Consider the following 27,996-nt stretch of genomic DNA (forward strand, 5'->3'; position numbering starts at 1 on the left):
TTATTCACTCAAAATTACAGAGAATTTTCGTCGAAACATTACGCCTACTGAGCGGTAACCCTGATGTAAAAGAGATGTTGTATTCACTTTTGAGTGAATGAATAAAATGTTCAGTGAGATACCTACTGCAAGTTGCGGTGTAATTAAGTCCGATCCGCGCCCTTTCGATTGTTATACATTTGTGACATTGACCAGTTTTCTATTGCAACGTTAGAAAAAAAAAAGTAGGTGCGATAGACAATAGATGAGAAAAATATTTACAGTTTGAGCGCAGTTCAAAGATTCTTGATCACGATCGTTGATCTCAATGTCCCCTCGAAGGACCTTACCGTTGACTCCCGAATCACACCGCGCGTGGTAAAACGACACTAAACAATGAACACAAAATAACTGAGTCTGCAAAAAGTACTCCAACATATTTTTGTAAAAACACGCGCTCTTCCTTTGCTGTTGCAAAGATGAGTGACGAATGAAACGAAAAGCGCGGTCAAAATATCATTTGGGGAGAGAGGTTGGGTTAATGTAGATGCACTTCTGAACTTTTAGGCTTTTTAATCAACGACATGAAGATCGGATTTAAACTGTATATGCCCATTAACTTTATAATGTCCTTTCATTGGCAGACTCGCTATTGCGTTGTTTACACATTTGATTATTTTTAATGTAGCTCACACCCATATCGTTTTATTGTTACCAATCGCTGATGCAAAATTTCGACGGCTCGATTGTGAGACTGATAACGTCGATTTATTTGAACAAACTGGATTTTTGAAGGGGCCGTAGTGAGACCCCATCATAAAAAACTAAAAGACAACCGCGCATCAGTCTTTGCCATGCGAGAATAATCGGAATCATTTAGCTAATAATATTGATTTTGGGTCGCATGAGAATGTTTTTTTTCTTATACGAAAATCGACCCCTGAACTACCATTATTATTATCAACAAACAGCAAATGTCAGATATAAATTGACAATTTCTTGACCTATTGCAGACATTAGGAGAAAAGGCGGTTACACTGCACATCTGGTCACAGATTGCGCGGCAACGTACCGAAACAGTTCCTGGTATTGAATACTACTGCAAAACAATATGATATTGAAATTTTTTCTAACTCTTTAGCGGAAAATAATTGTACCAATATGTTGAAATGCGAACTCGATTTTTCCTGAAAAATGACCATGAAATGACTTTGCCACGTTTGCCGTTCTTAGATCAGAGAAAATAAGGGTCGCAGCCCACATTTTTGGACGACAACGTTGTTGTGTCTTTCAATCAAAGTATTATTCGGAAAATTGACGATGTCACGATTAAAATCAGTAATCATTTACTTCATCGGCACTATAGGCGACGCTGGTATTACGTTACGCCGTAGAGAAACATGCAAAGCGCCCTTAGTTAGTGTCGAATACGACGAACACTACACTGGGCTTTCATTTTAACTCCTGGATGCAACTATTCGGGCTCCATGGATGTCCGTATTGCATACGCACGAAAATGAAGGCATTTTGGCTGCCCAGGTCCTTATACCGCTTAACCCGCGGCCAACATCGCGCTTGATGATCCAAAATGGCAATTCTTCGTTTATACAAAAAGGATGTCTTCGAGGACGAATAGTTGCAAACAGGCGTAGGATGTGCGTGTATTATGCGCTTCAGTTTGGATGTTGTGATGTGTTGAGCATGATTTGTAGAGCATCTATGCGTATCTAGGAGATGTTTCCGAAGTATGGATATAATTTGAGATAATAGCAGTAAAACCCGCCGCACAATAAAAAGAACCTTTCAGAGAATTTGGATATACATTTTTTACTAAAACTGCAATTTTTGACATTAGGGGTGGTTTCACGATAACTGGAATAGTTTTGTCGCCGTAACAGACAACACATTTTCCAGTCATATTTTCAGTAGAAATGATAATCACTGGAAGTTTTTCGCATTAATCTTCAAAGGGTTACGTATTATAACACTTTCTAATGATATATTGCTCTACTTCTCAATTAACGTTATGTAAATTCCGAAAATGTGCTGTCTGTTACGCGGTAAAAAGTCAGCGTAACAGACAGCACATTTTTGGTCATATGTATACATTAAAATTTTAAAATAGAGCAATAAATCTTTAAAAAGCGTTATAACACGTAACCCAGTGTAGATTAATGCAAAAAAATTCGAGTGATTATGATTACTACTAAAAATATGACCGAAAAATGTGATGTCTGTTACGGCGAAAAAACTATTCCAGTTATCGTGAAACCGCCCTTAAGTTACTTCACATTATAATTTATTAAATGTAAGGGGTTCTTCTCGAAGAAAATTTTACGAGAAAATCAATAAAACTACTTCTAAAACCTCTACGCTCCTTATCAGCATCGATGTGGGCTTTTAAAGTTTCCACATTTTGTCTGACTCCTCTCATTGACTTGCTCCATTGAGCGCCGATGGTGAGGCGGTTAGTGTCTGAAGTTAAAACGCCTTCTTTTCCGTGCGTATGCAACACGGACATCCATACAGCTCGAATAGTTGCATCCTGGAGTTATATTGAAATTCGTTTGGTATCAGTGCCACGCGACACAAACTGAAGATTCGTTTGTTTCTCATACACCTTAACTGATTCCAACGTCGTGTTGCGAATTGAGCGGATGAAGTACCTGAATCATAACTGATTTTCATCGCGACATGGTCAATTTTCTGAGAAATGCATTAATTACTGCGTTACATCCACAACGCTGCCGGCTCTCGAAATCACCCAAAAATTATGTATCTGAGCATGATACGTAAAGTTTCCTTTAACATACGTTACTTTCTCGAATGTAAAAGTATACAATTAATCCCATCTTTCTGAACATTACAACAGTATTCACGTCCTCACATTACTCTTTGCGAAGTCTTCCGTTTTGCGCAAAGCATTCATTTCGATAAATATACCTACAAGCGAGACAAGTAGGTATTTCTAGCCTGAAACTTGTCAAGTTCTGGATAAAAATTAATTCCAAGCTTGCGAGTGACTGTTTTGCCGTTCAACAGCAAGGCAGAATGACGAGAGGATGGGAATGTCCCGGTCCCATCAAAAGAGGAGGAATCTAGGGATAATTTTTTTCGTTCCCAGAGAAAGGGGACCTTCATGGGAAAGTCCCCGAACATTACCTGCTAAAATCTATTTTCTAGGCAACTTTTACAAAAAAAAAAAAAAGACACACACACATGCAACCTTCACACGTAGCGATCTCTCACACTTCGAATAGCCACTGGGAAAGTTTCCGGGAACTTTCCCGTTTCCATTCCTAGTGCCGGTAATCCAGGGTTGCGCAAAGGGTCTCGCGCCAAACATACGATGGTGTGGCCGGCGCGGCGTTAGACGTATATTAGCCCCTGCAAGACTTTAGGAATACTTCACGCATTGCGCCAAACAGTGCGGTCGGCGTACAGCCCATATTAGCGCCTACAAGACTGCATGAATACTTCTCGCATTGCGCCAAACGCAGTGAAGTCGGTCGGTTGGTGTGAAACGCATATTAGCGCCTTCAAGACTGTAGAAATGGTGTAGGACTGCGCGTCATCATTCTTGACTTACCTACTGCTCCAGTTTTTAGCAAAATGAAGGGGGAAATGTGTATCCTCATTCTAACGATTCAGAAACTCGGGCGATATTTAATTTTTCTTTTTTTCTATGTTATTACATGAAAAGAAAATAGAACGAACGAAAATATTGTGTCGAAATTTTCGATACTTTCATTTTAGATCATTTAGGTAAATTCGCGGGAACTTTTCAGAAAAACTGTGTGTAGTTTTTTAAAACATTTATTAAAAACAAAACATAAAAGTGGTGCATAACGTTGCAATCAGAGATAAATATACGCTTTCTTACAGGTGCACCTGTCGAGTTTTGAATCCATTGGTCTCTTAAAAAACTTGAACATGGTTTTTCTATGATTTTGTATATGTAGTTTTTTCAGTGGTTAGCGGCCGCATGCCCTGGTTCACTTTTTAAATGACTATAAAAGCTCTCTGGGCCATTCGTGCTGTGAGGGCTATCCATCGAAGGGAGACATTCCTGTAAGTGAGGAAGGAATGAACAGTCTTCCGCGATGTAGTTATCTACCACAAACTACCAAGGTTGCCAGATTAACGCTTCCTCGTTGACTTTTGAATATTCGCGCAAATATGTGAGTTTTCAGTACCAGAAAAATTTGCGCAATCCTATCGCTGCCTCTCCTTAGTGCTTGACTTTCCCAAGAAAATTAAATTCCTATTCCGAGAACGGCCGCGGATCGGATGGTTGGTATGACTAGAACAAGAGATTGGATTTATGATCACTCTGCTGTATCAAATCAAAATATTCGGACTAGTGCTTCCGTCAAACAGGAAAAGAAAATTCTGTAGGCAGTTATTTTCTGTCTGATACTCCCTGTACATAAACAGTCGCCACACTGGATTACCTGCACAAGTGTTTACAACCCGTTTTTTGTTATGCATCTTGTCAATCAGAGCGTATTGCAAATAAAATAGTATCACTGACTACTGTGAAATAGGAGGATGGAATTTCTAACTTACTTGTAAAAAAGTTCATTTTTCAAAAGTTCAATCAAGATTGGTATGTTGATCGTGACCACAACTTCCCCAACCGGTTGCCCTCCAGGGTAATCTCCACGAATACACATGACTTAACAATTTTGAGCTCAGTATCACGGCTGACCTTCCGAGTAAAAAGAGTTTCCAAATCCCCGCGAGGATATCCGAGTTTAATCAACTATGTATGTATGATTGTTAGATCACTGATCACTGATTTCTCTCAGCTGTCCATTCCTCACGGGTCTAAAATGATAACGCCAAAATTTGAAAAAAAAGGCAATAACATGAAACTAATGTGGTTCACTTTCACTTTGGGTACAAATTATGCACTAAAAATTGAGGATATACACAAGAAAACAATTAATTATTTGACTTTTGAAAGAATTAGCTACCCATTTCCCATTTCGACAGAATCACGTGCGATCCTCCTTATCAAAATGATGTAAACAAGAAACCACCGAACATGCATCAATCATCGGTGAGAGGTGACTGTCGGTAATTGAAGCAATTGTTTTGGAATTGTTCTCTAATCTGCGAAATGGAAATTTACAATTTTTTTTACTGCCTCAAATGATTTCCTAGTTTGTTTTTCCATAATTTACTTCAGTTGCTGGCTTCCAGTTTCACACATTTGAATAAATGTGCATAATCTCCTCTCATCACAATTGGAATGACTCGCCCATGTAACTCATGTAAGTTATTTTTTCAACCATGCCTGCATTCAAGTCTGAACTAACTTCTTCATATATATTCGTGATTTGAAATCAGCCTCGGTATCCTCCTTCTGAATGTCATGAAGATCGAGGGTATTCATCCAGCCATCACTAAATTAGTATAGGTTTTTCCTCTTGAGGAACCATCGGTGCATCTCTAACCTCCTCATTGACGGATTCTTCCTGTCTGTTACTTTGGCCTCTGCTCAATTATTTTTCTCCTTTGTGTTCCAATTTGGGCACAAAAGATATCAAACTAGCGTCATTTAGCAAGTGTTAAATGTTTTGTTAGAGGCTGCAAAATCAGGGCTCCAAGTCGGACGAGACCAATTTACGTATTCTTGATCACCGTAGATTTCATCCGGGGATAATGACTGTTTCCCCAAGAAACCATGTCATGCAGGACATGACACTAATTGAACTTCAACATTTATACTGTTCAGAAATCTCTCCCAGTATGGTTTTTCAAGTGGCTAAAGTGCGGCTGCAGTAACTCGGGCTAACGTTATTCCATGTTGTGATTTAGTCGGCGTAAGAATGCTGCGAACGATGTCCCATCGTGTTGCTCTTCTAATGGATGGGGGGGTTGGTAGAACTTTCAAGGGCTCCTTCTAAAGAAATTTAGGTTCCTCCAAATGAAGTTTTCCTAGAATTTTGCACGACACCTAAAATTGCGTGGACGACGGTTTTGTTCCTTCAAAACAGCGCTCTTGAATGTTGTGTTCCCCCTACAACAGTGCTCTTGAATGTGTGTTCTCCCGACAACAGCTCTCCTAAATGTTTTGTTCCCTACCTTGTGAAAAAAATAAGAAAAACCTCCCCCTTTTCGCAGGCATCTCCTATTTTTCTCGTCCTCACATGGGTTATCCCATTTCACGGGACCGGCCAGTCCTGTGGTACAGAAGTGTCTGCACCCCTGATGGATGCCTTGCTAATTAGGAAGATTGATAGAAAGTATGAATTTTGCATGGTTTCCCAAATTTTCAGCCTTTCTTAACCTGAAGATTGGCAATAAATTCGTGGAACTACATCCCTAAATTTCCGCACCTGCTTCATCTTCTCTCAAAAAAATACTTAGTGTGAATTCTACGTCCGAATATTTGAATGTTCAGGGAGCTATGCTAAAAAAAACTACGCAAATTGTTAAGAATTGATTATGATTGGTTCTCTTCCTTGAAAAATATCACATTGAGATACATTTTTGTGAAAGGAATCATGTGTTTAACTCTGATCTTGCTTTTCTTATGTTCGAAAATTACTTTTCTAATATACAGTTTTACTAATTGGCGTTTTCTTTTCTTTTTTTTTCAGTGGTTATCTCCTACCTGTTACCACATTGTCATGGGTTTGAAAGCAGCTGTCCAAGCTCTTCAGTAAGTTGATTACTTCCCAACACATTTAAAATATTTCTACAGCAAAGTCATTCATTTTAAGCCTGGTCAAATAAGTATATGCCTTTTTAGGGAAGGATGAACGATCAACTATCTTCAGTACACCATTGAAAGTGAATAAAAGAATCAAGATGCAGATTTTCTGTCCTAATCCAAAAACTCATATCTTATTTTGTGCGGACTCTAGCCTTCGAGGAGGAAGAAAGGCCAAAAATACTATATTTCTAGAAGGGCAAACGTTGATAATAGATATTGCTGTAAACGCTGAAAAAACTAAGAAGATCCCTCACTTGGAAAAGTAAATACTTAAAACAGATTGTTGCCTTTACACCATGGAGATCTTAAGTGGAAGTGAACTTGATTAATCATTCTATCTTTTTCCTGCATTTTGCTGGATATTTGGTGAGTTGGTTAAGTTAGGGACATCTTTATCAAATTAATCTGGTGAATGGAAAGGATTTTCCGAACAGAACAGAACAAAACTATGATCATTTCAAGATCAGATTAATCAGATTATTCACCCAAGTTTTTATTTTTGGGTGCATTTCAAGGCTTTAGTTATTGTCAATTATTTGCTGTCTTTTCTATCCATTAAAATAAAAAAGAAAATTAAGTTTTCTGATGATGAATGAAATTTAATTTGTTTAAGTACAATGTTTTATTCGTGTGTTTCTGTCATTTGTCCCTCTTCTTTTTTCAGAAAAGCGGAAGTTTTAAAAGAAAAGCTGCATTATAGCCAAGATTTACTGAATGATAACGACGCTTGGGCTTGTCAGCAGCAGTTACAGGTAAATAAGAAGATTTTTTATCATGGAAATACCCCCTAGAAGAGAATTCTTGAAGAATGTATCATGGATCTTCATTTGGGATTGAGGTCAGAACAAATCTGGTCGTTAATTTCTGCGTTGCTCTTATGCGGGAAACTTGAATAAAACAATTTTTGACTCCTAAAAATAAAATTTGAAGGGAGAAGGAATTTCCTTTAAACTTCAAGTTTTAAAGCCCCCGATGCATTAAATTTTTGCGGCTAAATTAATTCTAACGTAGGTGAAGAAAAGTAAATTTTTATAGTGAATGTGGGGCCTGATAGAGACTACTACCTATATGGGAGAAAAGTTGTCAACATTTATGTTGAATAATCTTTGGCGTGAAGTATTTATTTATGGAATTTATGATAGAGCTGGATATATCAGACTCTTAACCAAACGTTTTTCTGAAGGAAATTAGCACTTTTGCCGTACTTAAATGTGACTATAGCGTCAAAGTGATGGGAAGGAGGGGTGGTGGTGAAGTATTTAACCACATATAAATGTATGACATTCCTAGCCAGGCAAGAAATTCAGTGGCCAAATTTTGTATAACTATTTTTCACTTGCCCAAAACTTCCAAGATACAATCACTTTTTTACTCCTTTCTTCCTAAAGAACTGTTAAATTCACTTTTCCATCTTGTCCCATTAAGGCCTGTGTAAAAATTCACAATCATACACTCTCACATGAATTCCATATCTTCAGGTATTCTCCTCTAGGAGGCATTAATTATGGATTGATTCATTACTGTTTCCACCAAAGTGAGATATAGAGACCTCAAAGGAATGCGGCAAAAATTTTAATTCATATCAAACGATAGATTCAAATGTATTCCCCATTAGGACCAGGAGAGGCATTACATATTGTATATTTTAAGAATTCTCACCGCTGAGGCCCTACAAAAACGAAATTTTCTTCTTCTTTGGTTTTTGAAGCAATGGAATTTTTCAAATCACTCCTTTATTTGTTGCAAATGGTTTTTTCGACTGTTTGATGTAGAAGAGTAAAGTGCACTGCTCATAGCGACCATCACAGCACAGTATGTGGAAGTTGTCTGAAGCAATGTAAAAAACGTTGCCACAGTGAGGGAATACTTAGTAATGTAAGGGATTTTTTAAAAGTCTGGGAAAACCTGGCAACATGAGGGGGGTGACGAAAGTTTCAGGGAAAAATTATTAAATCACCTTTATTTGATTTCTAGAATGGGTTTGATGTTTTGAACAACAAATTTTGCATGCAAAATTTTTAAAATTTTGTCCTTTTAACCATCTGGCATATCTTCAACTTGTCAGGGGATTTCACGGAAAAGTGTCAGGGATATTCATTTTCTTAACGCTGTGGCAAACTTGTGCAAAGGCCAGGAACATTCTGCATCATTGTTCTTTGATGACTCTTTATATTGGCAAATTTTAAGCCGTTAAGGGATGCAGGAGACTCATCGGCTCGAAAGATGAAAATTTCCCTCATCAATTGGAATTAATTTTCTTTTTCCTGATTTTAGAAAATTTACCAACAAGTTCTAATCTTGGACTTGGAATATGCTCTGGACAAGAAAGTTGAACAGGACCTCTGGAACCATGGCTTCAAACATTACATTGCTGCTATCCAGCAGCAAACAAAAGACAAGAAAGTAAGTTCCATTTAAGATTGAGTCTAGTTTTCTTTTCAGAAAGCTTGATCAGTTGGAATCAGGATTCCTCAATTTTGAATGGTCTAGCCAATACTTCATCTGATTTCCTTCTTTGACAGGGAGAATCAAAACCATGAAGAGTTTGTCTGCATCCGTACATTTGGAGATGAAAAAATTCCTGTGAAAACAACCCCTCTAAATTAATTTAACTTGGTCACCTTGCTTCTGTAGGGCGTATTTGTCATAACAAGTGGTGCTCTCTATCATAAAACGATCACAAAAAAGTTGTAATTGTCCTCAAGTTTAGGACAAGAGATTCACTTCACTTTAAGCCTAGTGCAGTAATGACACGGAAATGGGTCATTGCAAGGGAATGGGTCAAACTGAAATGACCAGAATGGATGTTTTTAAGAAATTTACTGAAAAGATCATTATTTTTTTTGTCTTGCAACTTCATTCAACTGTTTTTCATAGGACTCTCTAAATGTATTTCTTTTATTTTACAGAACCCAAAACGTGCTGAATTTCAGGCGCTGCTGTCATGGTGTCTCGATACTGCTAGTGGATTTTACCTGATGCTGTTGCAAGAAATTTGCGCTGCATTCAATCTAGATTTACCATTCAGAAGGTAACCCTTATGAATATAAAGTATCCTTAAGTCTACAAGTGCTCGGGTGCCTTTTTTCAAATAATTCGTAACACTGTCTAACCGGTATGGCAACCAAAAATAGATGCTCTTTTTCTTAAATATTATGTCCTTTTAGACTAACAATACATAGGACTATAATCTAAAATTTAAAAATAGCGTTATATTGTGTTGCTTTCAGAATGACAACCAAAATTGTCACTATACCTCCGAAGAAATTTTACCATCTGTCTCCACTTTTTCAAAAAATGCTACAATAATCGATTATTAACATAATATTAAGGCTTCATGAATACTTTGAAGACCATAATCCTTTGAAGACCTTTGTCTAATCTGTGCACAAAACTGTAATTTGCTACAGCCTGACTGCGCAACACCACACCTCTCCCTAACGGCCAATACTCTAATGAAATTCAAGTATAAGACATCACCATATCTTCCATGGGGCCACAATGGTGCTTTTTGCAATTTCTTTTATTCATAAATTTAAAAGACACTTTGCAGCCAAAAACTTCTCCTCCAACGATAAAAATAGAAAGGCTGTTTTAAGAATAGAATGCGAAAACAGATTACTGATACCATGAAAAAGCTTTCCCAACATTTGAAGCCCTCAATTGCGTAAATAATGGCTATGTTGCAAAGTAATATATTATTCTAAAGATAATTATATCTTCTTTCAATTGCTGTTTATTTTTAAAAGCAAATCCACAACCATTCCTGAATTGCTAAAAAGTGTGCATTACCTTTTGTTCAGCTCCTGTACATTGTTCAGACTTTCAGGATATGCACATCTTACCTTGAAGTATTCATTTTTAAAAAACGAAGTTACTTTTTTAGTATGCTTTAAAGAACTCATGAAACCTGATTTAGAGCACTGTGGTTCCTGCTCAGCGCAGCAGTGTATTTCTCTTGGAGGAAATGCCAGTAAAATTTCTAATCTTTCCCTCTCGCAGGGATTCCAATTGCTTCTATAGAACTTTTATTTTACATATTCTCTGTGTATAATTCAATTTCAGAAAAGGACTTTATGGAAGATTAAAGAAATTCGAACCAGCACCTTACATCTCGCAGCCCCAAAGGAATTCTTGTCATTACCTCTGCCAATACTGTCTGGTTCATTTGGGTGATCTGGCTCGTTATCGCAATGCTAGCCGACAAGCGGAAGCATTCTACAAGTAAATATTGCCTTCATTCTCTTTTTTAGTCATAACTTATACTTTGGGCTCTTTGTGCTTCAATTTTCTTCATTATATCGCCCTTTTAACCCATTGGCGTATATGAACGAGCATTCCCATCAGTGGCACCCTGGAACAACTGGACTGCATTTTGCAATTTGGAACTATAAATTTTGGCTCATCTGAAAAAACACTAGTATGCATCGGGAAACTAATGGCGCATACGTTGTTTTTAAACCGGGCTAGAATTTATAGTTCCAAATTGCAAAATGCAGTCCAACTGTGCATAGACGAATTAACTTGAGCCCTTGATATGTATTTGTCTTGGTAGTGTGTGTCCAATTGCCCAATAGATAGCACCATGGATGTCCTTTTAAAGATAATGTAAGAGGATTCTGTCGCCATCCTGGTTGCTGGTACTGCTAGGCACATCAGGCAAAAAAATGCTAGTATGCGAATGGGTTAAATGGTTTCTGAACCTCAAATCAAACAATGTTTTTGTTCGTCAAAGCTTTCTAATAGTTGAAATTATGATCATAATTTTCTAATTTTTTGTAAATTTAGCAACTGAAATTCGTTAATTTGATACAAAAATTAATCTGGTAAAGCTGAAAACCAGAATGGGTGAGGAGAGAATGGTGCCAAACTTTTTACGCTGTTTTTAAGTTTGAGAAAAAGTGGAGGTATGCCCTTTCTGCTAAGCACAATGGTTTAATTAGGCACATTATTTTTAGTATTGGTGAAAATCATAGGGCACATTGAACATCTATAGGTTAAGATTTTTCTTTTTTTCATTTTTACAGGCATGCAATTCAACTGAGTCCAAGTAGCGGCCAGCCCTACAATCAACTCGCTCTGTTGGAAACAAGCCGTGGCGATAAACTTTCCACTGTTTTTCATTATGTGCGAAGTGTTGCAGTTGCTCATCCATTTCCTGCTGCCATTTCAAATTTATCCTTGACCTTTGAAAAATGCCTTGAAACTACGTGAGTATAGTCAGCATTATAAGTTCTCCTCCATGGTCGTCTAAAAGGAAAGTAATTTTAGTGTCCATCAATAAATTTTTATGAAGGGCAATCGTTGCCCAGTCAACTAGAAAAATCTGATTTTAATTTTCAATTGGAATCCTGTGCAGTAAATTTTAGCCTTTTTCATGTCCTCCTCATGATTTTTGTGTTGACATGTGAAAAGTTTACTTAGATCGCTGTATCTCATGTATGCAACAGATCCATTCTGGTGTCCCCTCTGCCATCGTCTCTCTCTTTTTTCTCAAAATTTTTCCAAAACAGCCACCCACCTAACTTTTATAAAAAGAAGCTACTGCTTTTTTTGAGATTTTCTTTTTTATTGATGGTTCCTAAAAACAAAAATTTACCCATGGAAAACTTTTCCCGCTTGAATTGAGAGCCAACTTTTTGTCAGTTTTCCTAGAAAAATTTAATCAAAATGTTGTTATGTGTCAAAAATTTCAAGAAACTGTCACATAATGGAAACAAGATAATAGACCGCACAAAGACTGAATTCATCCGAATAGGACAATTTTTAAGATCTGTTGCAATCATGCTAACTTCCACCCTCCGAAAAAAGACAAAATTATGTATTTTATGAGTATGTAGTTATGAATTGAAACATGTCCTCTCTTTGCATGTAATAGAAGATAATAGTATGAAAATGTTGTATGGTTCAGCTTTTTAAAAAACCTGTTAAATGTTTCAGGGTCACAACAGATGGGAAGAAACTAACCAGCAGTGAATACATTGCCCTATTTTTAAAACTTCATGCTTTGTTTCACCTTCCGGGTGATTTTTCTGAATGTGAAACGCTAGTACGCCTCTTGACATCCTCTTTGACTTCACAAGTTGCCACTGAGGCATTTTCCTCTTGGAAGCTAGTTCAGGTACTTTTTAGCCAGTATTCTCTTTTAAACTAATAACAGTCTCTTAATCTCATTTTCAATTTTTTGCTTTTCAAAAATCACTCCTCTGAAAAATTTACCTCTTTTCAAAATTTCTTCTCTCATGGATGGTCAGAAATAACAAAGCCTTTAGGAACTCTCCTGATATGCTGTATTTTTTATCAAATGTAGGTTGGCCATCAGCCATATTTAGCCTTTCCCAAAAAAAGGCTCTCGTTAAGAAAATTAAGAATATCGTGTTTTTTGAAACCAGATTTCCCTTTGGCTGAGATTGAGGTCGCCCGATTTTCATACCGCAGAGATTGTTACAGAAATGTTTTGTGTGCGATTCCACCCAAGCAGACTATTCTAAATTCTAATTCTTAAATTTGCACCTTGTCTAGTTATGTATCAGGATGTCTCATTTCAAAAACCTTCCTGCAACAGAAGTGATGCTACCAAACATGGATGCAGGTGTTTATGTCAATATAGCCAAACATTTTATAATTAAGGATGCGTCCACATTTACTTTTTCAGATGATGGTGGTCAATATGTATGGAATGCACCATTTAATGAGTGAAGGTACCCAGCTCACAACCGAGCTCACTGCAGATGAGCGAACTGTCCGGTCGTTCTTGATAGACATGATAGCTGGATCGTTGAATGCCTTTCTAATTTCTGTTTACATGCTAAAACAAGAGGCGCTTTTGGAGTATTTTGCTCTTCCAGTCAGTAAGTACCACAGTCATTTGCAAACTTGAACAAATATTGGAACTCAATCACAAACCTAAAAAATGACCCTGAAATCGAGAGTAGTATCTGAGTCTTTTTATCATGTTTGTATAGACTGATACTATTTTTATGCTGATCACAGTTTTCCCCTCTACAGAGCAGCCGAAGGAAGTTGGCAAGGTGAAGACTGGAAAGATTCTATTGCAAACAAAATTCTCTAAAGACTAATTTCAGAATAATATGCGATCAATTTATAATGTAATTAATTAGTAAAGCTTGATTAAGTCCAAACTAAAATCTAGATTTAAGCTTGAATTTGCCTGAGTCCCAAACCTTAGGAGGTTTTCAAGCGTGCGCTCGTTCATAGCAATTTTCACTGATTATTTTTTGATAACAGGGGTAGATTGACCTATTTTACAGTCTAAAAAGCAATGTAAATTTTTTACTCATACGTCAAGATCAGAAAGTTTTTTTTGGAAGCCTTGGGTGAGTTACAAAATACAATTAAACCTTGACTTACCGTATAGCTCCGCAGATAAGACGCCCCTGCAGATAAGACGCACCCCGGATTTTGAGGGGGCAAAAAAAGAAAAAAATAAATACTCGCGTATAAGACGCGGTTTTTGATGGAAAAATGCAAAGGAGAAGAAAGAAATAACAAACAACATTCCTGGGAAAAATCTCTTGATTTCCAAATTTATTTTCTAAAATTTACATGAAAGAGGATCATTGACGGTTTCAGTCGCTCTCCGCCTCGCACTCCGTGTCATACTCATCATCGCTTGACTCGCCGGTAGCCACTGACTCAGCGTCGGAGTCGGAACTGGGATCGGCATCGGCATGCTCCCCTCCTCCAGTCCTAATGAGGCGTGAAATCACGCCGATTGTTTGAATTAAGACCCGCGGTCATCGTCCCAACCCCACCCCCTACTGTACCCTTTCTCAAAGCAGCAGCGTCGAGTTTGAAAAGAGGGAAAGGCAGAGCCATTGATACGAAAAAAGAATTAAAGCAAAAAGGATCTTTCCTCAAAGGAAGCTCAAATCTTTAAGAAAGGGAGATTAAAATTGCGATAACAGCGGGGATTGAGTGGGCGATTGACATGTCTTCCGCTGCGCCGCGCCAGCGCTGCATGCGGCGCGTGCCGAAAATGCAGTGAGCCATTGACCTTGTCAACAGGTGGCCACTTTCGATTGTTCGATGGCGATGAATCGAAGGAGACGCGGCCTATTTCCTGACGCTTCCCCCCACCATGGGCCAGATTCAATTCTAGCTCTGGTCAGATTGCGAGTCGAAAAAGGTGTTTACGTTCGCGGTTTTGCAAAGAAGGCATGCGTTGGGCAATTTATGCTTTGTTTGCACTCCTTCAAAAGCAAAAAAAGAGTGTCGGTTGGCAGGAATGGGTCACTATCGTTCAGTTAGACTCAGACCAGTGTGTTTATAGAGATAAGAGGATGGTACGCGTTGGGGTTGTGAGATATAGCAAGGAGGGGCCAGGGGGAACGATTATCTGCTTAGGCGCGCCTGTGAGGTATGCAATTTGCACGAGTTTCGCGTATAAGACGCACCCCCGATTTTGGGCGCTTAAAATGGGGAAAAAAGTGCGTCTTATCTGCGGAGCTATACGGTAAGTAAGGACCTTTGATTCAACGGCTTTTTCTTTTTTTTTTAAAAAAAAAAAAAATTAAATTATAAAGATTAAATAATAAAATAAACACAATAAGCTTAAGAATTTTAAGCCAGTAATTTTAGTCAACAGACTAACTGCTTTTGTTCAAATAATATCCACATCAGATTCAGCGATAGCAAACTATGAAATGGCTGTGCATACTTTTGGCTGATTATATGCCATTGCCAAGACTGCAGAAGGTGACTCCAAACAACGTTAGCAGTGTATTTAAACACTTTTCAATGTTATGGTAACTTTGATCTAACAATGATATTTGCCGGTTCGTTGACTGCCATTGTATTGACATTTTACCATTATCATACTTTAACTACACTCATTATTTTTAAAATGCAAGTTAAAGCTACCCTTATTGTATTGTATGTATACAATTCTCTGCGCTTACTTCATTCAAGCTTGATATTTTTGTCAACCATGCCTCATCGCCATTTACGTTGCTTTTCTTTTAACATCTAGAATCATATATTTATATTGTGGATTAAGAATGTATTTTGTAAAACAGCTGAGCTTATTTCCTTCATAATTTCCAGAAAAAAATTTAATTGAATTAAAAAAAGGATGAATAAAACTGTCAATCCTTCCTCCCTAAATTCATACATGTATATTAAAGCTTGACTTTGATTTTAGTCAAAGTCACTCTTGACTTCCTGCGTCTTGACCCGCAATTGCTCAATGAGCCTGGGTTTGTGTCTCGTCCTCAAATCTGGCCCAGTCTTGCAAAGCTGTTGAACAATCTCCAACCAAGTTTGAATAATTTCAAGGAGAAATCTTGTAAGTTTGCATTTTTCATCCTTTACGCTGATGTGAATGTTTGCATGTAATTTTACTTTAACTCCCTGTCTTTCAGATGATAAAAATTTAGGATTCCATCTTGCAAATCTCCTCATATTCAGTTTAAAGATATCTATATTTAGTTGATTTCTTAGCTTTCTGAAGATTAAGAAACTAGTACACAACCAAACAATAAAAATATTTTTCGTCTAAACTTATACCTACTTCAAGTGGAACCATATAATTATCTTTCATTTGAAAGGAATGGAAAAAAATATGCAGCAATCACAAGGAAAGAAGTAGTGGAAGTTCTATAGAAGAATCTTCTGTAAACCTCCTTTAGTGGTAAGCGCAGGAAAGTGAAAGTCTCTTTTTACTTCTCCTCCCCTTTCTCTGATAATGTTCCTTTTTAAGTTTGGAATCGATAATGCTTTGAATTCTTAAAATCATTGTGTTTTCATTTTTTTCTAGACAATAGTGTGCCTCTACCAGAAGACAAAGATTTGCAAGGATTTGTTCCGTTAGAAGAAGCGTTTTCAGGATTAACGTAAGTACCTCCAAATGTAAACTATTTGACATCTCCGAAAGCCTGTGAATTTTGAAATTCTCATTCAAATGAAACCTTCGGAAAAACCAAAATTTCGCCAAAGCATGTGTGCCTGAACATAATCTTTGATCCACCAAGCTTAATCTTCTGTGTGTTGCTTCAGGTTGAGTGTTAGTCCTCAGATCAAACAAGGTGTGAGCCATGAGGTAACATTTGCATTATCTCCAATCATTGTTCTCTCTTTTGTTTATCTAGGTATATTTAATCGATTTTTTTCTCTTCCAGGTTCAATCACAGAGTTACTCAACATGATAAGTCAATCTTGAACAAGCTGAGAGCATTGCGTTTGGTCAGTTTTGGCAAATGGTTGGCCAATGCTCCGGATCTGTCTCTCTTATCAGCCAAGTAAGTTGAATGTAAAGGGATGAAATTTTTGTTATTTTTAAAAGTGAGGATTTTAGAGGAATCCTGAAATAAACTCTGCCTAAGATTAATCTCTTTAATTTTTAATTTAAAAAAAAGTATCATCTATGAATTTTGTATTTTGAAAGTTTTGAAGTAAATACATCGTTTAAAAGGAAAAAATATAGAGCCCCTTGAAAGCACTCCTTTCACTAGACTTAGAGCTAGGAAGGAGGGTAAGCAGTTAAATTGTTAATGTTCAACTCTCGTAGTACCAGGTTAGGACTCGCCACATGCACCCTCATATACCAGGTCAGGAATAAGCGAAACTTCTTTGTGGATTGAGTAAAAACGGTGGTCTGTAGAGAGTTGGCGCAATGTTGACTTTTGATCAGCATCCATAGATGAGTTTAATGCAGTAAAAAAATTGAAAATCGATCGTGGCCCACATCCCCATAGAGGTTTGCAGGTCCTTTACCATTGTGAAAGAACTGAGTTTTACAATTTTACTCTGTCATTATAATTTTTCCTTTACTTTTTTCAGGGATGAAGGAGAGATAATAGTCTTTGAAGCATCAAGCACACAGGTGCAGCCATCAGCTGAATTTTTGCAAGAACTCAAAGAGCTGCAGTTGAACAAACTCGTTACCCCTCCTTCGGGATCACCATCACCATCTTCGGTCACTCCCACGCCCACTCCGCCAGAATTCTTTGATAATAATCAAGGTGAGTATTAAGTTCTAAGGTGCTTCATCTGAAACTAGGTACTATGTGAAAACCTTTTGCACAAAACCTGAAACACGGCTTCTTTGTTCTTAGTTATAATGAATTTTCTCTTTCAAATTGGCAGGTACTATCATGCCTAAGAGAGACACTGTCCAAATTTTAGCCTACAAATACTGTAAAATTCTAGGTTTTAAAGCAGACTCCTAAGTAAGCTGTAGCATATACGGTTATGTACGTATACTCTATATAGAGCATACATAAGATCTTATGTGTAACATATCGACGGTGCAAGTCGGCAATCACATAACTCGGTTTGCGACGTTGTAGACTTCCTGTCATACTGTCATACTGTCATGATTTTTCTTCTCAATGCGAAGAAAATTCTGCAAAAACTTCAAGCAATAATGTCAATTCGTTCTCCTTTAAGAAAATGACGTAGAGGCGGAGATTTTCAGACACCGCAAACGAGTTATGTGATTGCCGACTTTCACCGGCAATATGTAGGATCCTACACAGTGTCTACATTTAAGCTTTCTATTAGATGTTTAACCTTCAAAAGTTGCCCAGAAAATGACTGGCACAATGGGAATTCTTTAAGTGGTCTTTTTAGCAAGATATTAACGTTTTTGGTGCTTTAAATTCAATTTCTTGTTGATTTCTGTTAACAGTGAAAAGAGGTGGAATTTTGAAGCCAAGCAGTCTGAAAAAAACCAACGTAGAAGACTTTAAGGGAAAAGGTAGACAAAATGTTGCCATGCAGGCAATTTTACGGAAAAATAATGAACATGATAGTAAACAGGTAATACATCTGAATATTTTTATATTAATTTTTCTCCAAGGAAGACTTTTCAAGTGCATTTAAATTGATTTCTTTAGAAAGTTGAAAATAGTAGGCATACCAATTATGAAGTCATTAATGCAGTGTTATATCAATTAGTGTTCAGAACTTCTCGTCCGTTTATTTTTTCTCAATAGTTGCTCTTATGCAAGGATAGCATGATTACATGTTGTATCTACTAGGTCTGTGTGAATATTCGCCATTCCGACTATTCGCGCCGCAAATATTCGCCGAATATTCGCTTCGTCTGCCTCGCGCACTATTCGCAAATTGCGAATAATCGCGCCGTCGCGAATAGTGAATTTTTGTACTGACATTTTCAAATATATGCGCCGTCACGAGGAACGAATTTTCAAATATTCGCGCCATCAAAATAACGAAGTTCCGAGTGGCAATCGTGAAACGTTGTGAGGACCTGCGCAAGGCTTCCGCTTCCATCCGAGACATCGCGAACAGCGGATCTCCTTTGATCTTAACCGACTTTGCCAAATTTACGAACAGCGAGCGCAATTGCGACTGGCCCGCATATCTTGGTTGCTCCAAGAGTACCTTTTGTAATATTTGCGAATTTTCACACTTAAAAAAGTCATATCAAATTATTCGTTTTACTATTCGTAACTGTGAATAATTGACTTAAATTATTCGCTATTCGCGAATAGTTGTCGAAATTATTCGCTATTCGCTTCGTTCGGAAAATTCACTATTCGCACAGCCCTAGTATCTACTATCCAGCGACTTTGATTATTACCAAACTTCTTTGGATTTATCGTTTCTCACTAATCATTTAACATATTTTTCAGGTAACATTCAAGACGCCATCACCAACATGCAGTGTTCAGTCTCAACCGGAGTGGCCTCCGACAGCACCAACGAACACTTCCAACTCCTTTCCCCACAACTCTCCACCGTTTTTCGAGCGACCTCAATTTCTACCAAACGCCAGCTCTCCTTCTCCTCACTGCCCAGCCTCCCCGAAAACTCCTCCTGGCCCCCCACCCAACTACCCTCCCACTTTCTGCCCTCCATCTCAGAACTTAGGCTTTCACAGTCCTCATTCAAAGTTTTTCCCGCCACAAGTCCACGGAATGGGAGCCCAGACTCAACCGATAAATCCTCCTGTTTTTTCAACTCAGCCACCGCAGGAGCAGTTCAATCCTTGGAATGGTGTAGTCTGGTTCAATCCGGAAGAAAAAGACAAGCGATTATCAGCAGAACAAGTGCAAAATGAAAATCACATGTACAGTGATCCAAACGCTTTCAGCAGGTAATTTTGTATTTATTTTTCTTTATTATTTGAGAGGACACTTTATGCGTGGAAAAATATAATTGACGAGAATCCCTGAAAAGAGGAACTCTATTTCTCGAAAGCTTTTCCAGAGGTGGGATTTTTGTGAAGCTTAGGCAAAAAATCAAATCTGAATTTTCGGCACAAAGCATTCTCCAGTAATCTCAAAGAAAAAGTTAAGACTAGCTGAGTATATTTGTGTCCAGTAGAAAGCATAAAATTGCACTCAAATATTTTATTGGAAAGACTCTGTAGTATTCCAAAAAATAAATTGACAGTAGTTCAATTCACTTTTGTGCAAACTGTATGTAAAGTTGTAATTTTGGGTCCATAACATAGCAGATTAAAACTTAAAATTGGTTTTTCTCAAACTATGCTTTCAAACATCAAAGTTTAAACTGTTATATCTCCGATTGAAATGAAAATTTTTTCAACTCTCTTTTCATGCCAAAATATTTGCGAAACATTCCTCATAGAAAGCATAGACGATTTTTGAAGAGGGTTCCCCCCTCCCCCCAAGGTTTCTTCTTTTAAGCATGGTTTCGAATGTTCTTTGACCCAAATTTATTTCCAATATTGCTGAATTAGAAGTTATTGTTTCTATCAACCTGTGTTAGGTTACAGTTGCAGACCACTGCGTATCCTTTATACAGAAATTGAAATGTTAAAAAAACCGTCTACTCTTTAAGACGTCATTGACGTCTACTCTTTAAATGAAACAGTGGCTCCATCAATTTTTTCTTGTTTGCAGACCGGCAGTCTTAGAAGAGCAAAGAAGTGTGCCACAGAATCCAGAATTTATGAAAAATGGCATGTGGGAGCCTGTAAGACCTGCAAGTGTTTACTCTGAGGTAGATGTCATTTTCTAATGTTTTTTTTATCCTATTTGCATGTATTTCACCCCTAGCAGATCCTCCATCTTAAGTAAAAATGCTGTAACTCCACTCCAGATTTTGTATTTATATTCCACACATACTACTCTATTACACGAAAACATTATCATTATCAAGCTTAATTTGTTCAGTTTGAGGTCCAGTAGTATATCATACAGTCACTCTAACAATATGAAGGACACATGCTTATCAGTTCTTGTTTATTAGAACAATATCTCAATTAAAAATCGAAAATATTTAGAATGAGTCACTCAATTCACGTTGCTTACAAAGATACTCAACTACAAGCTTAACTTAAGACCACAGACTTAAGACCTCCATCTGGAGGCAATGCCCCAGTCTGAATACTCGGGCCACCATTGAGAAATCAACGTTACTCTAAAGTATTTATCATTCTTAGTAATCAATTCTAAAAAGAACACTGCTATGAAGTACAGATGATTGTGCTAGTGAGAATGAATGGCCGTGAAGCTATTTAGTGAGAAACACATCCATTATCTCTGCATATCCCTTATTCTAAACATCAAGGGAGCAAAGCTACTTTTTTCTTCTAAGTTCTCGGCAGGACTCTAAAAATCTCCCAAGAAAGCAGAACCTTTTGTCACCTAACGATAGACTAGGGTTGAATTTTTTTGGTTTTTTTTTATGAACCAATATTTACGAATACCACGTTGACCAGTGTTTTAATGTACTCTCAGATTTTGTATCCAATTGGAGATAGTTACCTTTTTCTCAATTTCAAATCTAAATAATTTTGTGATCGGAGTCTGTTTGTGGAAATTCATTTCAATCCACCTATCAGTCTCTCTAGGACCAATAATTATCATGTAAATTTGATGGAAATGAAAGGCAGATAGTATAAACTGTCCTTTTCTTAATTATTGAGGCTATACTTCAAGTTTCAATGGGCCACTGGGCAAGGTTTGTATTTGAAAAAAAGTCACTTGTTTTCTCTTAAAAATCTTTTATGAAAAACGATTCACACGACAGAATGTTCGTAAGTTAACTTCTGAACATTGTATTAGCAAGTATTTTTAACACAGATAAAATGGAAGTTAAATTATACAAATGACATCATTTGCGCTTTTGCTATTTAACCAATGTTCATTGCAAAGACTGATATCTAGTTAAGAAGTTGATTTCCAGACTTTCTGGCGTGCGATTCGTTTCTCTCTTGAAATTTCACAGAGAGAACGCGCTGCGTAGTGCATACCGTCTTAATTAATACCTTGTCTAGAGGTACATTCCAGAAAATTTATCCGAACTGTCAAATTTCAGCATGTACCACTGTGTTTCTTGATAACTAAAAGATCATGTACTCTTAGTCATTAGTCTGTTACTTTTCTATCCTTTTTCAAAATGCATTCTAGCTGTACTCAATTGAATCATGTATTTTTTAGGTGGGTACGTTGAATATGCAAGTTTCTAATTCAGCAAACAATGCTCCTCAGCAGCAGTTGAACACATATTCACTCTTCAGTCCCGCTTGGGGTAGACAACCTTTTATCGATGAACCAACAGAAACATATCCACCCTCTGAAAATGCATTGAATATGGCTCTTCTGGCGCACCAGGTAATTATTTTCTGTTTGTTGACACCCTGCCGCTATCTCTCTATGAGATGCCTCTGTCGCCTCTTCCAGGAGCAACCCAATCGTAAACTTGTTTGGGCAACCTCTTCTCTGACATTCTTTGCATCTGTCCATACCCTACTAACTGTCTGGACGCAACATTGTGCATAATATTACTCTTAACGATCATCACCTGGCAAATTCTTTCATTCCAGACATGGTCCTGCCTAGAGATGCCGGCAGACTGCTGTCAAAAATCCATCTCAGTTGCTGTCAACATATCTTGAGTTTGCTTAGTCAAAGGCCACACTTCACCACCATAGAGCCTTATACTTTTCACGATGATTTCTTGGCCTTAAAGGCTAAGATCAAAGTGTAGTATCTGTTCTTAGCAGCTTAATAAGCGTCCGTTTACATTTGAAAAATCCAAACTGCAATATAAAATTACAATGTAGCCACCAAATCAGTCTAATGATCGAAGAATTACCTAGGTGTTTTTTTTTTTTAAATTTAATATTATCAATTATTTTGAATGTTGCAGTCTTTATGGTCAGGACCAGGACCATCACCCCTGGAGAGACTTCTTGAACAACAGAAGCAACTACGAAACCCAAAATAAGAAATTGAAGAGCCACGCTTAGAAGCGGATTGAAATTATTGATTCATCTGGTCCTCTGCTTTCTCAGTGGTCTATTCACTCTCATCGACAGGCATCAAGCCATGAAAAAACTCGTTTCTCAGCAAGGGAATTTGTGCTGCAGGCGATCCATCAAATTTGGAAGATGAGTTTTTTTATAAGTTTGTATTTTCGTGTCAATTTCAGAGCGGTGTGTCCTCGTTTCAAAGTCACTTGGATACTTAGTGTATTGATAGAAGAATCATCACACTGCACTGACAATTGAGAAAAGATGGACCAGCTGCTAAAAGTCTGACCGTGAGGTGGAGCTGTAGGGCTCATTTCAGTCAGTCACAAAAAAAATATTGATGAACTTTACTGGAGTACGTTGATGACATATTGACAGAAATATTTCTGATGTGTTTTTATGTGTTATCGTAACTATTTTTGCTTTATCTAATGTTTTTTGCTAATGTCCTAACTTCTCGTTTTTTTAAAGCATGCTACCTATTGCTTATTCCCTTTTCTTCGGTCTTCTCCTCGTATCTCCCAACTTGGTGACCAAAATTACCAATTCCACAGGTGGGAAATGATCTATCAAAGTTGAGTCAATGCGTTAATTCATCTTATTTCGTCCAACTTTTGGTTAATAACTTTTCACAATTTCTAGAAGGATTAAATTTGCAACCCTTTACCACGCAAAGAAAGAATAATTTTGTTGAGTGACAATTCAATTGTGTTTAAAAATTTTAGGTGCCAATAAAATCTCCTCACTGCTGAATCTATTTTTGCAGATTTTTTTTTCTGTCATTTTTGTTCAAAATAATGTGTGCGTTTTTGTTATTTTGTATACTCATCGGAACTTTGAAAATGAATTGATGTCACCATTATTTTACAACCTTGGTAGGCTTTTTGAAAATTTCGAAAAAATTGAAGTTATTTTATTCAATGTCTTCTCTTTTCGGTCCCTTGAATTGAATTTTTTTCCCTCTTAGTTATTTTTCTTAATGATGGCAGTACGGTGTACTTTTTCGTTTCTACATCTATATTTATTAATCTCCTGTATTCATATACAAGTTTTTTTATCGGCAGATTATTTGGTCATGTGAAGTTCAAACAGAACCCAAAAAACATGTTTGAACCTTATCCTCCTCTATCTGCAAGCAAAATTTTAAATTATCATAAATTTTGTCCTTATTTTTTGCTCCAAAACCTCTAAAAATTAAAGTACTTTTTGTCATAATATTGAAAGCAAAAGATTTCCCTTCTACCAAGTCTGAAGCGCATAAAGTACACCAAAACTCCTTACTTTAACCTAACTTTTTATCATTCTGATTTTTCCCTCTCATTTTTTCTCAATGTTCAATTATTATTCTTCAAGTCATAATCATCAGCTCAATTAGGATTATATCAGTGCCGAAGTGATTTTGTTTTTATATTTATATTTATGGATCCAAGTCGCTTAGGTCCTTAATCTATGTGTTAGGTCAAGAATATTGTACACAATTGTTCAATGATAAAAAATTGCAGCCGTTATTGTTTATGTTCTGGAATAATTGAAAAACCAGGATTCGTATTAATTTTCTTTGTTGTAAAGAGGTCACAGAGGTCTTTCAATCAATAAATATTGATTAGTGTTCGCTGTAATTGATGGCGCATACACGTAATCTGTCAAAGTGTTAGCTGTATACTTTTTCATGTACTCAAAAACCTATCAAATAGTAAAGAAGACCACCTGCTCAACTCTCTAGCAGATCATCTAAACGTCTTTCATACCCTGACCACTAAACAAAGTACGCATCTAAGCATTCTCATATATGTCTCTTCCTCATAATTCTACCTATAACGCAATTGGTGCGGCGAAAGTTACTCATGTGAACTCCAAACCAAGATAATAACAGTTTTATTTAGAATTGGTTGCAAAAAATTTGAATTTTCTACTCACAAAAAAACCAGAGTCTACTTGAATCAAATCGGGCACTTCAGCAGTTTTGGCAGACTTCTCAATTGAGCAGTGTTCCTTTCGCACCCTGTGTCGTTTTAAGTGTAAACAACTTACAGTAGCTGAGCCAAAGTGCCGAGATTGATGTTGTCGTATGTTTACATTGAAAAGACTGTCACAGTAACGTTTAATGTGCGTTTTAACTCGAGTAGATTTTTGTTTTTTCTATGAACAGGAAGTTAAAATTTATGCATCTAATAACTTTCATATCTTGTTTAGGAGTTTCAGTGCTTTTCGTTGTGCAAGTCGTGTTTTAAGTGAAATTTTGATTAGAAAACACAGGTACATGATTATGCCTAAATTCGCATCTTGTTTATTGGTCCACTGTTAATGGTTTTATGTTAGTCACAAATTAATTTTTGTACTATTGAATATTGTACACGTCCTCAACCCCGTTCCCTCCTAACTGTAACCATCTTATATGGTTAAAAAAACGTAAAGAGTAACTGTGACTGAAGTTCCAACAGAGTAAACTGACATGCTTACAGGTGGGATGACGTTATATTAGAAACGCAACAGTTAACCATTTTTTACGGTCCTGGAACAAGCAGGTGACTGATCAACATGATGACCTCTTCATTGTTACTAGGGATGATATTGAAAGGAAGCGTTCTCAGGCAACAAGTACTCTCATTTGGTAGGAGTGTCAATTTTTCTATGAATATCGGTTTCCTTCATTGCTTTTATTATATCAAACCTGAATTTTAAAATCGGCAATGGTGCCCTCGAAAATAATTTTTAAATAGAGAAAATTTGACTTATTTTATCTAATCTATTTGAGCCTTACTCAGTCTCAAATTTTGACAGTATTCAAAATTAGCGGATCATTTGTCTTTATCCGCAGCAAGTAGATCTCAGCAAAAGTTTCAAATTCTTGCAAATTTCTTTCGTTTTCTGAGTTATTGAATTTATACAATTTTCTAGGTGCCATATTTAATCAAAAAAATCTTCAGGGATTAAAGAATTGACATCCTTAAATAATTCAACCAACAAAAGTTGATTCGTCTGAACTGAATTGCCAAAATCAAAACTCTTTAGTCCACACCATCCACAATCTTATAGTTGATCTCAATTATTTTAAACTAATGGAGTCTTGGAGTGAAACAGATGATCCTTCATTTAGCCTCTTACATCATGTTTTAGTGCTGAATGAAGGTAGTGTATCTTCTCATGCACTTGAGAAAACTGTCAACTTAGTTGGCATAAAATCCAGGGGCAACCGAGAATTGTATTTTTCGTATGACCCTCAAGAAATATCATACATGGTAGTCAAGGCATAATAAATAATTTGTAAAATCAAGAGAAACACAATGGAAGGATAATCATCATGAACTTGTCTGTTTGTTGTGTTGACTTCTGAAATTTGCATCAGCATTAATGATCTGCCTGTGGTCAATTTTGGTCATATTAGTTGAAGGACTTCTTTTAATTTGGTTCTTTCAAAATCATTAAATTTTTCACAATTCATTCAGTCAGGATAATCCGTCACAGTTACATTTCTCTCTCCTCACTGATTGTAAGCATCATGAACCTCTGGCTTTGCTTTTGATTTTGATTTGTGATTTGCAAAAGTTGCATAAGTGTATGCCATTTCATTCTCTTGTTCAGTTTGTCTTGGGAATTCCAATTTGCAGATGAGAGCAGTATTCATCAGTTTAAAATACCACAAATGTAAAGACTCAAGAAATTAGAATTGTGCACTGTTTTCGAAATCTGTTTTTAGAATACGGGCATTATTCTCTTCCAATCATTTTGAAAAGAAATGCATTCATTTAGTCCTCGACTAAGATGCCTTCCGTAGGAAGACATGGATACAAAAAGAATCCTCTTTCAATTTTTAATATCAAATTTTTTATTTTTAATCATATAGTTCTGCCTTCTGCTGTGCTTGCTTTGATGTTCACTTTAGCTCCCTCTTTCTTTCACTAACTCAGTACCGGAAAATTTTGAAAATAATTTGTTTTCTATCAGAACTCCTGACTGCATACATTTTCAGAGGTGTGCTAAAATTGAATTCAAATCCAACCTTCAAGAAGGTTTTTAAACTGAAACAGAAATATCTTCCTGTAGCTCGCACAAATACTTTTCGAAGGTTTGCCATTCTCTGTTCAATGAAATCAGGTCGTTTGATATAAGTGTCAGTAAATGAATGAAAGGTCATTTAGAGCCAGTTTCAGTGGTAATTTCAACTTAGTAATTCAACTTGGTAATTTCAACTGGTAATTTCAATTAGTTCATTGTCAACTTGAAACATTTTGATCGAGATTAAGTCTTACAATTGGGGAATTACATTTATTGGTTTTAAACAGAATGGCTTGATAGTTTACAGCTTTAATAAGTTTTTTTCTAATATGTGTCTAAGGAGTTTTTTGTTCCAATTCAGCCAATATCTCCGAAATTTTGAGGAGAGGATGAGAGTGCTTTCTTTTTTCAAAATGTTTAAAATAAAAAAAAAAATCATTTTAATTGATAAAATGATGTGAACAGATATGTGATGCTTCAACTCTGTATAATTTAGATTACCGCATTTAATTGTTATTGTAATATTACCAGAGAAGATTTAAAAAAATTTCATTCGGAAATTCATCCGTCAAAACTAGTCCTTTCATTCAGCCTTTTCATACTTACAAAAGGTTCTTACACCTCTAGATCTTTTGCTCTTTTCGTCGCAAAACCTTCTCATTGGCAAAACTTTACAACCGACCAATAGTTAAGGCTGCTTGATAATATTACATTATTTTGGTCACCTCATCAGTAGGGTTTCAGTTATTTCTAATTGTCGCACTGTAATAGGTCATCATTCTTTACACTATAATTTTGATGTTATATGTTGCTCTATAACCCTCACATTGCTGAAAAATTTGACTTGAAAAAATCTACTTTTTTGCACTAGCATTTTGAATTTTAAAAACTATGTCAACCTTTGATCAATACCTTTTCTTACAAAATAAGAAATTGTATTTTAAAGAATAAAATCAACAATTTTTCTCTCCTTCTTGAAAAATGAAATTGTAATTGTGAAATCTGTTTACAATCATACACAAAAGAAATCTGATGTAATGAACAATCAATAAATTACAAATTAATTAAAAATATACGTGAT

At 36.6% G+C, this 27,996-nt stretch overlaps 2 protein-coding genes and 1 pseudogene across 7 annotated transcripts in view; 2 read left to right on the forward strand and 1 right to left on the reverse strand.

Annotated features, from left to right (window-relative positions):
- Positions 1–4,962, reverse strand: part of sev (receptor protein-tyrosine kinase sevenless) — a 64,798-nt gene extending 59,836 nt beyond the window's left edge. For 2 of the 6 annotated variants that reach the window (XM_072299373.1, XM_072299371.1), the window contains exon 1: positions 262–506. In XM_072299373.1, coding sequence (XP_072155474.1) covers positions 262–417 — 156 coding nt within the window. In that variant the 5' untranslated portion in view covers positions 418–506. Of the gene's footprint in view, positions 1–261; positions 508–4,548 lie in introns of those variants that run through there. The other 4 variants (XM_072299377.1, XM_072299372.1, XM_072299376.1 and 1 more) reach the window with 4 other exon arrangements.
- Positions 4,963–5,086: 124 nt separating this feature from the next.
- LOC109034305 (nonsense-mediated mRNA decay factor SMG7) lies at positions 5,087–27,988 on the forward strand. Its single transcript, XM_019047359.2, has 18 exons — positions 5,087–5,258; positions 6,591–6,652; positions 7,371–7,458; positions 8,981–9,109; positions 9,616–9,737; positions 10,772–10,930; positions 11,734–11,916; positions 12,647–12,827; positions 13,362–13,557; positions 15,870–16,013; positions 16,485–16,560; positions 16,846–16,965; positions 17,507–17,688; positions 18,357–18,487; positions 19,327–19,790; positions 20,563–20,662; positions 22,105–22,278; positions 22,817–27,988. The coding sequence occupies exons 2-18, from the start codon at positions 6,621–6,623 to the stop codon at positions 22,892–22,894; spliced, it is 2,559 nt and encodes an 852-aa protein (XP_018902904.2). The 5' UTR covers positions 5,087–5,258; positions 6,591–6,620; the 3' UTR covers positions 22,895–27,988.
- On the forward strand, positions 22,617–22,739 carry LOC140224556 (U2 spliceosomal RNA; annotated as a pseudogene).
- Positions 27,989–27,996: the final 8 nt, after the last annotated feature.

The sequence above is a fragment of the Bemisia tabaci genome, chromosome 4 (assembly GCF_918797505.1).
Source record: "Bemisia tabaci chromosome 4, PGI_BMITA_v3".
NCBI lineage: Eukaryota > Metazoa > Arthropoda > Insecta > Hemiptera > Aleyrodidae > Bemisia > Bemisia tabaci.